Source organism: Rhipicephalus sanguineus, chromosome 7 (assembly GCF_013339695.2).
Source record: "Rhipicephalus sanguineus isolate Rsan-2018 chromosome 7, BIME_Rsan_1.4, whole genome shotgun sequence".
Taxonomy (NCBI): Eukaryota; Metazoa; Arthropoda; class Arachnida; order Ixodida; family Ixodidae; genus Rhipicephalus; species Rhipicephalus sanguineus.
Genome location: NC_051182.1, coordinates 134348081 through 134362312, shown reverse-complemented (window position 1 = coordinate 134362312; position 14232 = coordinate 134348081). Strand labels below are relative to the sequence as shown.

General features: G+C 44.6%; 2 protein-coding genes across 5 annotated transcripts in view; one reads left to right on the top strand and one right to left on the bottom strand.

Annotated features, from left to right (window-relative positions):
* Window positions 1-14232, top strand: part of LOC119399996 (SUMO-conjugating enzyme UBC9) — a 562334-nt gene that overhangs the window by 148175 nt on the left and 399927 nt on the right. The gene's annotated exons all lie outside the window — the stretch shown is intronic.
* The window catches only part of LOC119400008 (prominin-like protein), a 64106-nt gene that overhangs the window by 18336 nt on the left and 31538 nt on the right, over window positions 1-14232 (bottom strand). For all 4 annotated transcript variants that reach the window (XM_037666912.2, XM_037666915.2, XM_037666914.2 and 1 more), the window contains exons 10-15: window positions 11448-11528; window positions 10197-10257; window positions 7082-7869; window positions 6538-6618; window positions 2371-2448; window positions 644-709 (exon numbers count right to left, since the gene is read on the bottom strand). In XM_037666912.2, coding sequence (XP_037522840.1) covers window positions 644-709; window positions 2371-2448; window positions 6538-6618; window positions 7082-7869; window positions 10197-10257; window positions 11448-11528 — 1155 coding nt within the window. The remainder of the gene's footprint in view (window positions 1-643; window positions 710-2370; window positions 2449-6537; window positions 6619-7081; window positions 7870-10196; window positions 10258-11447; window positions 11529-14232) is intronic.

The following is a 14232-nucleotide window of genomic DNA, read 5'->3' as shown; positions in this document are numbered from 1 at the left end:
ATAACGAAGTAAATGAAGAATAGTCTTGACATAGATACAGTGTTACAAATAAATGTTTATAACGAATTTTCGGATATAACAAAGTTATTTTCGTGGCAGATGTGACTGTTATAATGAGGTTTGAGTGTACTAGAAGCACAGAATCGTGCCAGGCGTAAAACATGTGAATTGCACAATGAGTGGGTGTTTCAAAGGCCCACCCTTTACAAAGCACTCAGACACATTTAATCATCAGCATCAGCAAAAGCATCAACAATACGAGCAGCTGCGTAGGTTCGGCACCCGTAACACAGAATTTGGCAAAATTTTTACATTCTAAAGGAATGATAAAGTAACACGGTAAATCAGTTTAGTATGCTAAATTAGCCTGTGAAATTGGTGCTGTAGGGTGCATCCGCACGAGAAAGCAAGCTATAGCATAGGAAGGCGGGCGGTGATGGGGAAAAGCGGAATCTGCATCGTTCTTTTTATTTTTCCTAACGTAATATTACCTCCGCATTACAATCTGGGATGCGCTAGAATCATGCAAATATGGTATGCAATTAAAAAGAAATGACTTACAAAAATGCTCGCAACATTGGCATGGAGATGTTAACTAACTTGCCTCAGCAATGTGGAGATGTATAAACACGCATGTACTCACATTCAGGTCCATGTCATTGATTTTCAGAAGGATCTTCACTTGTTCGATAGATGGCTTCACTACCGCCTAAAAAACAAGTGCACACACACAGAATGTAAAGAATACGGTTAGTACTGTTGTAATAATAGATTGCTAAACGCACAGAATTGGCAAACTGGATGCCACAAAAGAAGAAACACAGAAACAATGCACTCTATCTTTCAGTGTCTCTTGCTTTTGTGGTGTCCCATTACCCGATTTTGAGCATGTAGCAATCAAGTATAATGAACCAATTAGCCCCTTAAGACACTGTAATTAAGTACTGTATTATCAAGGGGCACAAAAAGATACGACTTTGGCATTTAAAAACAAGCTGCAACAGTACTTAAAGGGGTCCTGAATCACTTATCCAAGTAATCATTAAATAAGCTCAGTATAAGAGTTCAGTGCATTACGAATCGATCGGTGCAAAAAATTTTTGTATCAAGAATGAGCAGGGGTAAAGGGATATGTCGTATGCTTTAAACGCTTTCCTTCTTTTTTCCCGACGAATACGCTCGAAGCTACGCAAGGGGTGATGACACAGGGGAAGTAAACTACGTAAGTGCGCGCCATGAAATGCGACTGGTCTCTCCCAGTGCAATTCTGGTGAACGCTAGTGTTGCTGCTGTGTAATTTTAGCACACTTCCCAACAAGTACGCTGGAAACTACACAGAGGGTGATGACATGGGAGAAAGAAGCTAAGTCATGCGCGCGTCATGAAATGCAATTGCTCTCTCCCAGTGTGATTTTGGTGCACACTAGTGTTGATGCTGTGCAATTTTAGCACACTACAGAGTGCAATGCCGGCATGAGGCTGCACCTCGTGGCATGAAGCATATTTGATCGAAATGGTGCTCTTGATTATGTCAGCTATCGGCCAATAGCAGCCTTTTGCTGTATGACAACCTAGAGCTGGTGCCCCGTCCAGCCAAGAGAGTGAGGATGGGTATGAAGAGAGGATACTTGAGAGAGCGGCAAACTTGTGCTCTACTTGTAAACACTCCTTGCCACCCGTGACTGCAAGATGTGGCCAAGCTGATCATAGCATTGTTGGCTGTCCACAGAATGTGCATTTTTACTAAGCACGAGGCATGGTTCAGGACCCTTTTAAGATAGCACAAAATAAAGGAATGCGGCTTCAGAATGCCTAAAAGTGAGGCAGCCTCCACATCAAATTTTGTCTGAAAATGAAGCGCATGAACAAAATAGCTGTCTTTTTCAGCACCCATAACACTGAATATGGCAAAATTCTTACATTCTAAAGGGATGCTAGAATGGCACACTAAATCAGTTTAGTATGCTAAATTATTCTTTTAGAAGTACATTGTAGTTCATTTTGCCATCACAGGTTCGTTGCTAGAAGAGAAAATGAAAGTAAGTTTCATTTTCGAATTTCCCGCCGAAACTACAGTACCTAAAAGTCGGCATGATGACACTGATTTTCAAGGTCTTTATTTGTATAGTGGCCACATTTGCCGAAAAAATTTTTTCATAGCTTGCTATGTTAAGTCTCTGGCTCCCTCAGAACACAACATGATTCATTTCTGCCAATAAGGAATAACACAGACCATAGCACAAGCCATGAAAATCAACAATGTCACGGACCATTCGTGCGGGAACGTAACGTCAAGATGATGTCACCATCTGTAGTATTTTGTTTTCAGCCCGTCCCAATAGCGGTGATTGAAATCTTGATAGAACTTACCTTGAGTTGTTCGAGGGTTTCGACAAATCCCTGAAGCTTCTCGAGTTCTTTCGTCACATTGTCCAGGAGCGTCAACACCTTCAATGAGCCAATCACACAAAGTGCAGGGATCAATTTGTTACTAAGCGCACATAAAAACTCAATAAAAAGATTAACACTCTTCGAAAGCAAGAACAAAACACCACCTAGAAATCAAGAGAATGTTGACACTTTTAAAGGGGCACTGACCCCAATTTCTGAACATAAGTTTACTCTGCCATACAAATCTCCAGCATACATAGACGGCTCTGAGAAAGTATGAAGCATAGGAAACGGTGATAAAATATTTTAATTCGACATTAAATTCAATTTTTGCATCGACTGACATCGACACTACTTGTGACGTCAAGTTACGGCGTCAGTTCAGGTGACTTCACACTCCAGTACGGCTAGTCGTGATGAAGTCATCTACCAAAACATTCAAAATCATGCACCAAAACATTCACTTTGGCCGATTGTGCAACCCCAAAAACATTCAAAATGGCTGCTTGTGTGTCACCAACGGAGCCATGGAGCGGAGCGGCCATGGAAACGTCAAGATATCTTGTGCAAGCACGTGTCATGAAGCTCGTACCGTGTTCTGATGTCAGGGTGAAGTAGGAACCGAAATTAGCTTTTAGAAACATACTATAACTACTTTTTCAGGGTGAACTGACACCCGCCAGTACATTTTCCAGGCTTTTGAGGGCTTGGCCTTTCATTTGACGAAAAAAAAAACCTGAAAATTTTCGTGTCGTTATCACTTTAACATGGATGCTGCCTGTGCTTAAAGGGCCCCTCACCAGGCCATATAGCAAATTTTAGTTAGACGCTGGAAGTTTTTGTGTGCCGAATGAAGAGCAGTATGCCGCAAGAATTTTTCAAATCGGTTCATTAAGAGCTGAGAAAAACAATAATTTGTAGCGGCGCGAAACCATGATGCGAGGAGGCGAGTTTCAAACCCTTGCCACTCGCCCCGTGCAGCCTTCGCAAGCCAAATCCCTTCCCTGCCCTCCTCACTTGACACATACGCAAGAACACGTCATGCGCATGCATGGTCACATGCGCATGGCGTGCCCGAGCCAGCCCTAGCACGCGAGCGGCGTTGCACGACTGCTACCTTTTTTTTTACGTAGCGGCCATGGGCGTTTTGTCGGCGTTCTCTGTGGTGTACTGCCTGTTTCTGCGCGACGGGCATGAAAGTTGAGGCACGAGAGTGGCGGTATCATGAGCCAGTGCGACATTAACGTTTACTTGGACGCGGTAGAATAAACGAGCATAATGAGTGCTCGAACGCGCCAGAACATTACTTTCGTTTCCAGGGCTGGCGTCTGCTCGATGCGCTAACCGCGGGGACACGAACGCATGGGAAAGGGAGGCACCTTAGCCCCGCATCTCGTTGCAATTCACGAAAAAAAATGAAAAAGACGCACACATTCTCTTTGTGTTTCTCATTATTCCTCTCAAGTTTTATTAACCCTTTGAGGGTCGAATTTTTTCGCGAAATCCAGTCCAAAAATGTGTAATTTTTTTATTGCTGAATAAATTCTTCAGACGATTCTATTTAAGAAAAAAATTGTCTAAAATTTTTTTTTCGTGACCGTAAAGTGACAAAAAAATCAGTTTTGTTGCTACATACATATGGTTTATTCGTAGTAAAATCAAGCAGAATCCTAAAAAAAAGAAGCTTCACAGTTTTTTATGAATAAAAATTATGCATTGTATTAAACATAGCTCACAAACATACAGAAATAAGCGTACCAGACTACGTTTCCGGTTAAAAACGCTCGTGCTCAAACACTAAAAACTTTTCAGCGTGTGATAGTCTTTGAAGCATGGCTCCCCGCGCACGCGTTTCAGATGTCGCTCCTTGATCGTCATCGGAGTCCGAACTCGTCAAAACTCCTCGTCTGACGAACTGAAATCCAATGAATCAGATTCTGATCGGCAATTGGGGAATAGTCCGCATCGGAAGAATCGCTGCTCGACTCACCGGCAGCAGCGCAACCGACGCGCGCTTCCATAGCGTGAGCGAACTGCGTTAGTGAGCGCACGGAAGAAAACTCTATGGTTCTGCGCCCGTCCGGAAAGCAAAACGAGTGAAAAAGCTACAGTAATACTTCGTCTTATCGCCAACAAGACGTAGTTAGTTTTTCCGAGAACCCAAAACAGGAAACGCAATCACGGCGGCGTCGTTTGTGTAATTTAGCGCCGCGCGGAAACAGATGTAATCGCGCGCCGGAGTGCAATTGAGAGAGTAACAAGCGGTCACCCTTTGAGAGATTAGAAACCAAACAGCCATCCGCTCTGCGGGCGCAAGAAGCGAAAACCACCCGAAGGACGAAACCGAAACGAGCCGGACCGCGTGCGCGCGTTCTGATGCGAGACTACAAGCCGCCGCGCCTCTTTGCAAAGAAAACAAAAAAAGACGGAGAGACATTGGCGCATTAAAAAAATTACACGAATTCCCGAAGCGTGGCAGCACATTCCAAGCAAGAGAAAAGGGAGAAGGCGCGCGTTTGAAACCAAACCGCGCCGCGGGCGCTCTCGGTTGCGCAAGCGATAGCCGGCGCGCGGCGCGCCATTTTGCGAAGCATAAAAAAAGCAACAACGGAGAGACATCGGCGCATGAAAAAAATTCCACGTATTCCCGAAGCGTGGCAGCACATGCCAAGCAAGAGAAATCATCGAAAAAGGCGCGCACTTTAAACCAGCTGCACCGCAAACGCGCTCGGGTGGGCAAGCAATAGGCGGCGCGCCGTTTTGGGAAGCGAAAAAAAAATACAACGGAGAGACATCGGCGCATGAAAAAAATTCCACATATTCCCAAAGTGTTGAAGCACAGGCCAAACAAAAGAAATGATTGAAAAAGGCGCGCGTTTTAAAAATAAACGCTATGCCGTACATGTACGACGAAAACCCTTTGGTACCAGGAAGCTTCTGCCGTACATGTACGGCGAAAACCCTGAAGGGGTTAATCTATTCAAGCAACAAATTACACAAACTACACATGCCGTGTCAAAATAATTATCACAGCATCACGTGCTACTGTTGGCGACGTCAGAGCACAGTCGTCTACGTAGAGGAGCGACGTCACAGCATTACCATCTACGCAGGGCCATTTTCTCATGTACGTCATCCCCTCATTCTCTAAAGCGCGTGCCCGCGAGAGGAAGGGCAAGCAGCGTTCACCTTGAAATTTCACCCATTTCCGCGGTGCGTAGCGTTGCAAATTTTGGCAGACGTGATCGTGAACGCCCAGTGTATGCATTGCGCTCGTTAGCTCAAAATTGTCAAACCTGGTGAGGGGCCCTTTAATGATAATAATGCCACAGGTGAAATATTTCATAACCTATCCAAAATGATTCAAGATAACCTAAATTTGCCGCAACTTCCCAGCTAAAAATTAAATTCCCAGTAAAAAAATCAAATTTAAAATAACATATTTTTTAGAAACTATATTTCCCTAAAATTTTGTGGTACGGGGTTGATTACTATAACAGAGAAAAAAGGTCAAGCCTGCATGCTCCAAACCTAGCAAGAATGTCCAAGTGTTGCTAAGGAAGCGAGGCGTGAATTTAAACATATTTTTCCGCATTTTTTCTTTTTATTCGAAGGTTGCTTTTAGAAATAAATGAGTTGCAAGAGAGTGCAAGAGGCCTCACACGTAAACAAACAAGTTGGTTTTGTGAATAAAGTCTAATAACATTCTGTGGAAAGGTCTACATATCCATGCTTGTAAGTTCTTAGGCTGATGGAATTGGTAATATCCTAGTAGCACCAATTTTTGCTGGATCGTTTGCGATATTAACATTGCAACTGCAACGTTAAGGAAACGTTTGCATCTGCAATGCAGCGAACATTGCTTTAACATAATAGCAACAATGCATGCTAGTAAGGTGGTTCTACGAACTTGCCATATCCAGTCTTTGCTCTCCTAGAATGCAACAAGGTCCACATCTACCAGTCATTTAAAATCTGCTTGACAAGGCATGTGATCTTCATGATGGTAGTGCCACGCGTGTTAGGTCATTGCAACTTTATCAAGTGTCTGCTCGCGACAACCATGCAGTTCCTTCGCATCGGAAGCTTTTGCGAGATTCTAACAGGTGGTGTCGAGAACAAACCCACGACGAGAAGGTGGCTCACCTCGCCAGACTTTCCAGACTTGAATTCCTCCATCTTAGTTAACACCTCCTTCAAGTTGAACCCAAGGTGGGCGCCACTGACCTGCGATGAAAAAAAAGGGCAATGGCAATAAAAAGTTACAGAGGCTCTCACATCTCCTTAACTGCACCGAACGCAAAAGCGTAGTCTGCCCAGGTGTGACGACTATATCAACGTCCGTATCACGTGACCTTATCGTATGACATCCCCACAGATGCCATCACTTTGATAAGAGATAATGTCACCACTTGGTCCTACGAGTTTCCCTGCCACCAAGCGATAATGCCACTCGCGGGATGGATGCCAGATTTTCCGCTTGATGGGGCATACAATAACACTTCCAGGTTCAAATTTAAAGGCAATTTAGTGGTAAATGCAGCCTCGAAAATCAAGTTCCCAAATATCGTGATTGTAAACATTTGCAGTCATGTCATGCTTTCACCCTCCAACCTGCTCTCAGAAACAATAGTTTACCACAACCTCGTACTTGAAAATACCCAATGTCGTGCAGAACTCCAAACCATACCTTGGCCTCCAAATCCGAAAGGTCCTTCGTGTTGACATTAAAGCTCCGCATCTGCGCGATCCTGTCGTCAACATCCTTTGGCAAGACACTGTCGACATCGATGCCGTTGATCGTCTTCTCGAACTCCTGGACGCCAGCGTTGATGTCGATCTGCGTCACGTCGCCTTCGCCCCACAGCCAGTCGACCGATCGCTTCTGGTCATCACCGGCCACCCCGCGGGTGATGTTCATCACCAGCTCTTTGCCAAGCAGCTGGAACAGGCTGTAGGACTTATTGCGGCACTCGCTGAAGCGCTTGACGATGTCCTCGATGGTCGTAGCATTGACATTTGCCAACTGCTGAGTGGCCACCTGGGCGACTCGGCCGACAAGTGCGGTGGACTGCTCACTGCCAGGGTCGCGGGCGACGTCGCAGACGCCCCGCTGCCCAACGATACCCACGGCCAGGATCAGCGTTGACAGCACCATGGGAATAAAGAAGGCCAGCACGAAAAGCACCGCGCCAGTCGTCAAGCAGCTCCCACCGGTCTTGCGGTTGCAGGAGCCCTCACGGGATCCGCAGCCGCCCCACGTCATGCCCAGCACGTAGCAGGCGAGCACGAGTGCGAGCACACAGGCAATGGCGAGAGTGACGTAGCCGTAATAGGTGACGTACGGCTGGGCGTCCTCGAACACATCCCTGACGGACGACACGTCCAGGGCCTTTGGGTCGGAGATGAGCGGGAGGTTGAACTTGTTGCTCGTGTCCCGGAGGGTCTTCTCAACATCGTTCAGTTTGGCACGAATCTCTGGAAACGCACGCGCGCGAGAACGGAGAAAAACGTAAGCCCTTGTTTGACATAACTATAACAGAAAAATAAGTGTCCCTAGGTTTAATTTACGTATGACATAAAATGTGGGAAAAGAAAAAGTCAGGAGCTCCTCTACCGGGAAAATGGGGGGCAAGCAGAGCTTTGCCTGTGCCTGCCTAACCAACTACTTTTCTTTTATTGCGATAGCAATTATATGGACACTCTCGCCTGGTTTTTGCCATCAGTGTCACCGTCATGTCCCGTATATGTATATGTGTATATATAAATATTAGAGCTGTGCGAATAGCAAAATTTTGGGTGCGAAGCGAATTCGAATATTGAAGTGTGAGTGCGAATCGAATCGAATATTTTTCGAATATTTCTAGAATATTTTTCTAATACTTCGAAGCGAAATTGCAGAAAAAAAGTTGGAGAGGATTCCTAAGCATATTCATATGAGATAGCAAAATGAAAGTGTTTCTTTTCGCTAGGTTGAAGCGCAATGTAGAGGCCAAATTGTATTTACGTACATGATTTGGTGCAACCAAAGTGTTGCCGACAACGCTTTACATGTGATAGGCAAAGATGCCATTTCCTCAGCCTCTTTGAACTTCTGTGGAGGCTCTACTGATGTGGCGGACAAGGGTGTGCTCCCTTCAAGTCCGGAGTTCCAAATCTGCCTCGTAGACATCGATATATAATAACATCTGAAATTTTGGATGCTAAAAAGCTTCGGCGTCCAATTTTTCAAACTTCCTGCCCAAATTTCAGGTCCAAAACAGCATTAATTGAGCCCTCACCTCTGCCACATCTTTCATCTCCATGTTGGAACCAGCGTTTTCTTGAATTAATACACTTGCGACCGTAGCAGAGCTTGAAAGGCAGCTTTGCCGCAATGCGTGGGTGTGATCAGGTGAGGCATATCGAAAATCTAGGGACCACTTCTAATCGGACGTCGACTGTGTCTTGGCTACGTACGACCGTAACGGAGCTTGAAAGGCAGCTTTGCCACAATACGAGAGTGTAATGAGGTGAAGCATATTGAAAATCTGAAGGGGGCACTTTCTGTCTGACGTTGACTGTATTTGTTTTTGGAAAGTTCGAATAGTTGGAATAGTAAAATTCCAGTGCGAATTGAATCGAATAGCAAACACTATTCGAAAAATATTCGAAATTTCGAATATTCGCACACCCCTAATAAATATATAAAAGCCACAAAGACAAATAATTCAGAAATACTTTCCGACGCGTGGAATCGAATGGGCGACCTCTCGCTCCGCAGCGTTAGACGGCTAGGCCACAAAGAGTCTTTCAGCATGCTAACGGCGAGCTATTTATATACACTTTACTTCAGCGTGATTTCTTGCTCACCAGCGAGACGGCGCGAAGTGCGCGAGAGGTGCGCTTTAAAGGTCATCACCCCGCTCGTAGCGTTGCGCGCGCACCTCCGTGCACTCTGCCCTAATGGTTGTGGTCGCCTGTGTGCGCGCTTATCTTGTGTAGGGAGTAGGGGGGTTGTATGTCTTGTGCTTTCACCACGATGTCCGCACTGAAGTTACAGAGCGTATGAAGGCCACTTCGTTCGCTGCAGCGGCCGCGTTTGCGAAACGAGCACGCTGCGACACTTGATGGTTCGCGCTCGCCCTGTGTGTGTTCTTTTTGTGCTTGCGCTTGAGCGACGCGCTGGAAATTTTGAGCTGCTTTTCGTTCTTCACGTTACATACCAATTTGTTGCTATCGCATTCATTGCTTCGCCGCTGCAGCGAAACTGTGACTTTTTTCTTTCTTTCTATCACATTGTGCAATGCTCCCTCCTGACTTCTTCCTTCCTCCAAGCCGGGGACTAGACCTTCACCCACGTGCTTAGCAGCGCAACACTTCAGTTGCTAAAGGCAACAATGATGGTCATGTGTTCAGATCCAGGCAAAAATTAAATGTGGCAATGCGAAACGACACGTGACTTCAATAAAAGTTCAGAATGCCATATCTGAAATCGCTGATCACCGAAAAGCCCACGATCAAGAGAACATCAGTTATTGGAAAATGGCGCATACAAACACAAATGCGGCCAGCGCACCTTCGAGAGTCTCATTTCTGTGCACTTGATGGCGCTGCGACCAAAATCTGTAACTCATAACAAACTTCACTTGAAAAATGTGAAGAAATGAAAAATGTGCACAACACATAGTGCCTGCATTGCAGCACTTGTGTTATCTTGCCTCCTAAAAAAAAAAAAAGCCTCCTCTGTCCCAGTCTAAAGACTTCGCGCTATTGCTCTGACATTATGTCAAAATGGCCAGCACGAGAATAAAGCACTCACTCACCATCTGTTGCAGTGTTCACTTTCTGCATGATGTCTTTTCTCTTCTCTTCTGTGTCCAAGGCCTATAAATAAAAAGAAAAGAAAAACGAGAGAGAAAGAGAGGCATTAGCAAGTTCAGAAAAGAATGCATCCTAAGCTGAGGTTCATAACGTAATCACACTAGACCAATGGCCTTCCACATTGCAACTACTATATTGCCACAAATGCTTATTTCTTCATTTTTATGTGACTGGGCTTCGCCCACAAAAGAAGTGTTACCAGTGCTCCACTCAAGCCATGCCGCAATGCTTGGGAAACCTTCTCGATTGTATTAATTAGACTATTCTGATAAGATTGTGCGCATTATGCAAGTAGTTGAGTTCATTCTAGAGCTAACGCGAGTACCAGTGATAATGCTGGAATGTTCCACCGCTCATGCATAAAAGATGACACATTTCACCGATGATTAGATTATCAAAAACCGATATCTGTGCTTGCAGTTATCCTTGCACAGCGAGTGCTGCTTGTACTTTGAGTCTTTCTTTTTCTGGGCACAAGTTCGCCCAATGAAAAAAAAAGCTTCGTCATTATCGGCTTGAGTTTTGTGTCCTTCCCCATTGCAACCACGTGACAATATTAAACATGGGTCACCTCCTCGACACTTCATTCATGACTATCACATGCAGTGCCTATTTACTGGCTAAGCAGAGGAAGCTGATGTAGCAGAAGTGATGGCCCACTTCCCGAGGACGTTACTTAATGCCCCGCGGTTCACAGCTGCCGTAGCGGGAAACTTGTTCAAGCATCACAACACGCGTCACATTTTGTGAAAGACTACCTCTCGATGTAATTGATCAAAGTGATACGAAGCAATGCAGAATGCTTTTAAAGAAAGTGTTACAGAAATAAAAAAATACAACGAAACGAAGAACAGTAACAACACTAATTGCACTTTCTTGCTGCAAATGTATAGGGCTACTCAGGCAATAAGTTTTCCTTGATTTAGTGTCGATAATGACTAAGCAAAAAAAGAAAGAAAATGACAGAAAGGCCCTCAGCCCCCCCAAGTCTTCACTGCACGACTCTATACTTTGACAAGGTTCACATCCTACAGTGGACATCGACATCACAGACAACCACGACACAGCCTGCAACCAACACGAAAGAGTCAAAATGTTGCGAAATGCCCAACCAAATTTGATGAAAGTGTAACCAGTCTGTAGAAATGTTCACGAGACGACAGATGGAAAAAGAAAAAACGCTGCACACGCACCTTTTCAATTTCACCCTTGAGCTTGGACGGCTCCAGCTTGTCGATTTCGTTCTTGGCCTCTTCAATCTTGCTCAGATTCAACTGAAGTGAGAAATCGACAAATACTCGTGGAACAGGGCTGAACGAACAATGAGGCGAATCCATCAACACCCCCAACAACAATGCGTCGACTTCCCACTGCGACTCAAAGCAGACGAGCTTCAAGTCCTGAAACGGCTTTAAAAAATGCTCGCAAGAGTAGCCACGTGAGTAGTAGAAGTGGGGAGTCTCCGTGCTACTTGGGTTAATGTTGTAACGGGGCTAAAAATGCCCACGGTATAACGACGCAGCCTGTCCACACTTAAACAGAATGCGTTGGCAGGCTAGTTGGTGAGAATCCATATTGCTTTTTTTTTTAGCGCAAAAAACGACGTTTTTCGCGCTAAAAAAAAAAGCGCTGTGTTCCGTCTTCTTTCTTGTGGTGTCGTTTTTTGCGCTAAAAAAAAAAAAAAGCAGTCCACACTTCGTGGTGTGCACTCCAATGCTGTTGCTGCAATGAGCCCACGCTGAAATTTATAGTGCTAGAATTATACACAGCATAGAATTACATCAGCACGCTCGCGATCACACTGAAAGTAAGCCGTACATACAAAAGAAAAAAAAAAGAAAAAGTGCTCAACGTCCTGACGCACACTGACGAACGGACACAACTTCCTGCCCCCTTGTCATCCCCCCGTGTAGCTTTTAGCGCAATCGCTGGCCCGAAAGGAGAGAGAAAGCGCTTAAAGCGTGCGACAAATCCCTATACTCTAGTCGTACTTGACGTATTCTAAACATTTTTGTGGCAGTCGATTTCTGAGACAATAAACTGCTTTAAGGAACACTAAAGCGAAACAATCAATCAGTTTAGATGGATAAATTGTACTGTACTGTGGATAAATTGTACTGTAAGAACTCTAATGTCGTAAATTTCACCACCATAGTTTAATAGAGGAGACAATCGAGGTCAAAGTTTCATTTTTAAATTTTACACGAAAATCACCGCACATAATGTCATGGATTTCAAGGTGTATTTCTCGTACTTTGGCGATATGGGCTCAATGAAATTTCCTGAAACTTGGTATGCTAAGTCTCTGGAACCATCAGAGGACAACGTACTTCATTTTTACTGATTAGGAACTACATAGCACCTAGTAGATGCCATAAAAATCTATGATGTCACGACGTTGGGTGCGGAAATTTGAAGGTGGTGTCCCCACCCGCGAAATTTCCTTTTTGGACGTTTTCTTGTTTACCAAGCGCCTTTTCGGGGCAAACGAGGTGATTTTGGAATTGTGAAAGAGTAATTTAGTAATATGACAAAGATCTTTTTTCTCTTTACTGTCCATTTAATGACATCATTCAATGATTAATTGGAAAAGTGGTGCAGGGCCCCCTCAAGCTTGTCTAGATGTTTCCTGGTGGTGCTCAGAACGCCATTGAACCATTTTGTGCAATGGGTGGCTTCGTTTTCTCTTAATTTTTCGCTCCACTGAACTGCCAGCTTGCATGACATGGTCAACACACAAACATTTTATTTTTGTTACTATTTGCTTCAAAAAAAAAACATCCAGGATTCATTTATCTCTTTTGCGACCGAGGCATTTGTTCAACTGGCCATCCACGGGAATCTCAAAACTACATCAACACAATTAAAAAAAAGGAAAAATATCTAGCTTTTTTTTTTCTTTCGCGTCTCTGCAAAGTTTTAGGCCCTTAGCACAGGTGAAAAACAAGAATATGCACAAGTTTTTGCCTGCTGGATTCTTAAAACTCCAGATTTAGATTCATTTTTGTTAGGATTTGATAAAACGCATCATAAACAGTCCAAAAATGAGACAAACTCATCATGCGAAGCCCACTGATTTTGCTGTGTCACCAAGTTCCCTCTAAAACTCTGAGAAGCGCTATTGATGCATTAAATCGAGACAATAAAGATCTGCCTAGGCCTTAAAGGGGCACTGACACGAAAATTTTCAGTTGCTTTCTTGCGTCAAATGAAAGACCGAGCCCTCAAGAGCCTAGAAAATGTACTGCCAAGCGTGAGTGCACCCTGAAAAAGTAATTACAGTGCAACGGGGTTTATTGGCGACAAGTAGCACTTGAGAAGGAGGCTCGCGGACGCTGAAGGTGGGCGGCGAAAGCCAACACAAGAATCACAGTCCAAGCGCCAACAGCTCGCACTCGGCTCTTTCAGCCAAGATCGTGACCTACTGTGGCATATGATCTTCTTCCTTCCTACAACAGGATGTTTTTAAAAGCCATTTTTCATTCCTACTGTACCCTGACATCGCAACACGGTGCGAGCTTCTCGTCACGTGCTCGCGCAAGATGCCGTGACGTTTCCACGGCCGCTCCACACCATGGCTCCGTTAGTGACGCGCAAGCGGCCATTTTGGAAGTTTTGGTGCCTGATGTCATCATGAGCCAGACTGCAGCGTGAAGTCACCTGAATTAGTACTGTAGCCTGATGTCAAGCTAGTGCCGATGTCGGTAGGTGCACCATGGGAAAATTGACTTTATTTGCAAAATAAAATATATTATCAGCATTTGCTGAGCTTCACACTTGCTCAGAGCCGTCTCTGTATACAGGAGATCTGTGTGGCAGAGTAAACTCGCCTTCAAAAAAAAAGGTGTCAGTACCCCTTTAGGTTTGTGACCGACTATGCCTAAGTAATCTGGCTTTAGCACATTTTCGAGACAGCAGCTTGCAGATCTTCTATAGTAAGAGGGCAGAGAGTGTTCACATAGTACTTTCCGGGACAGC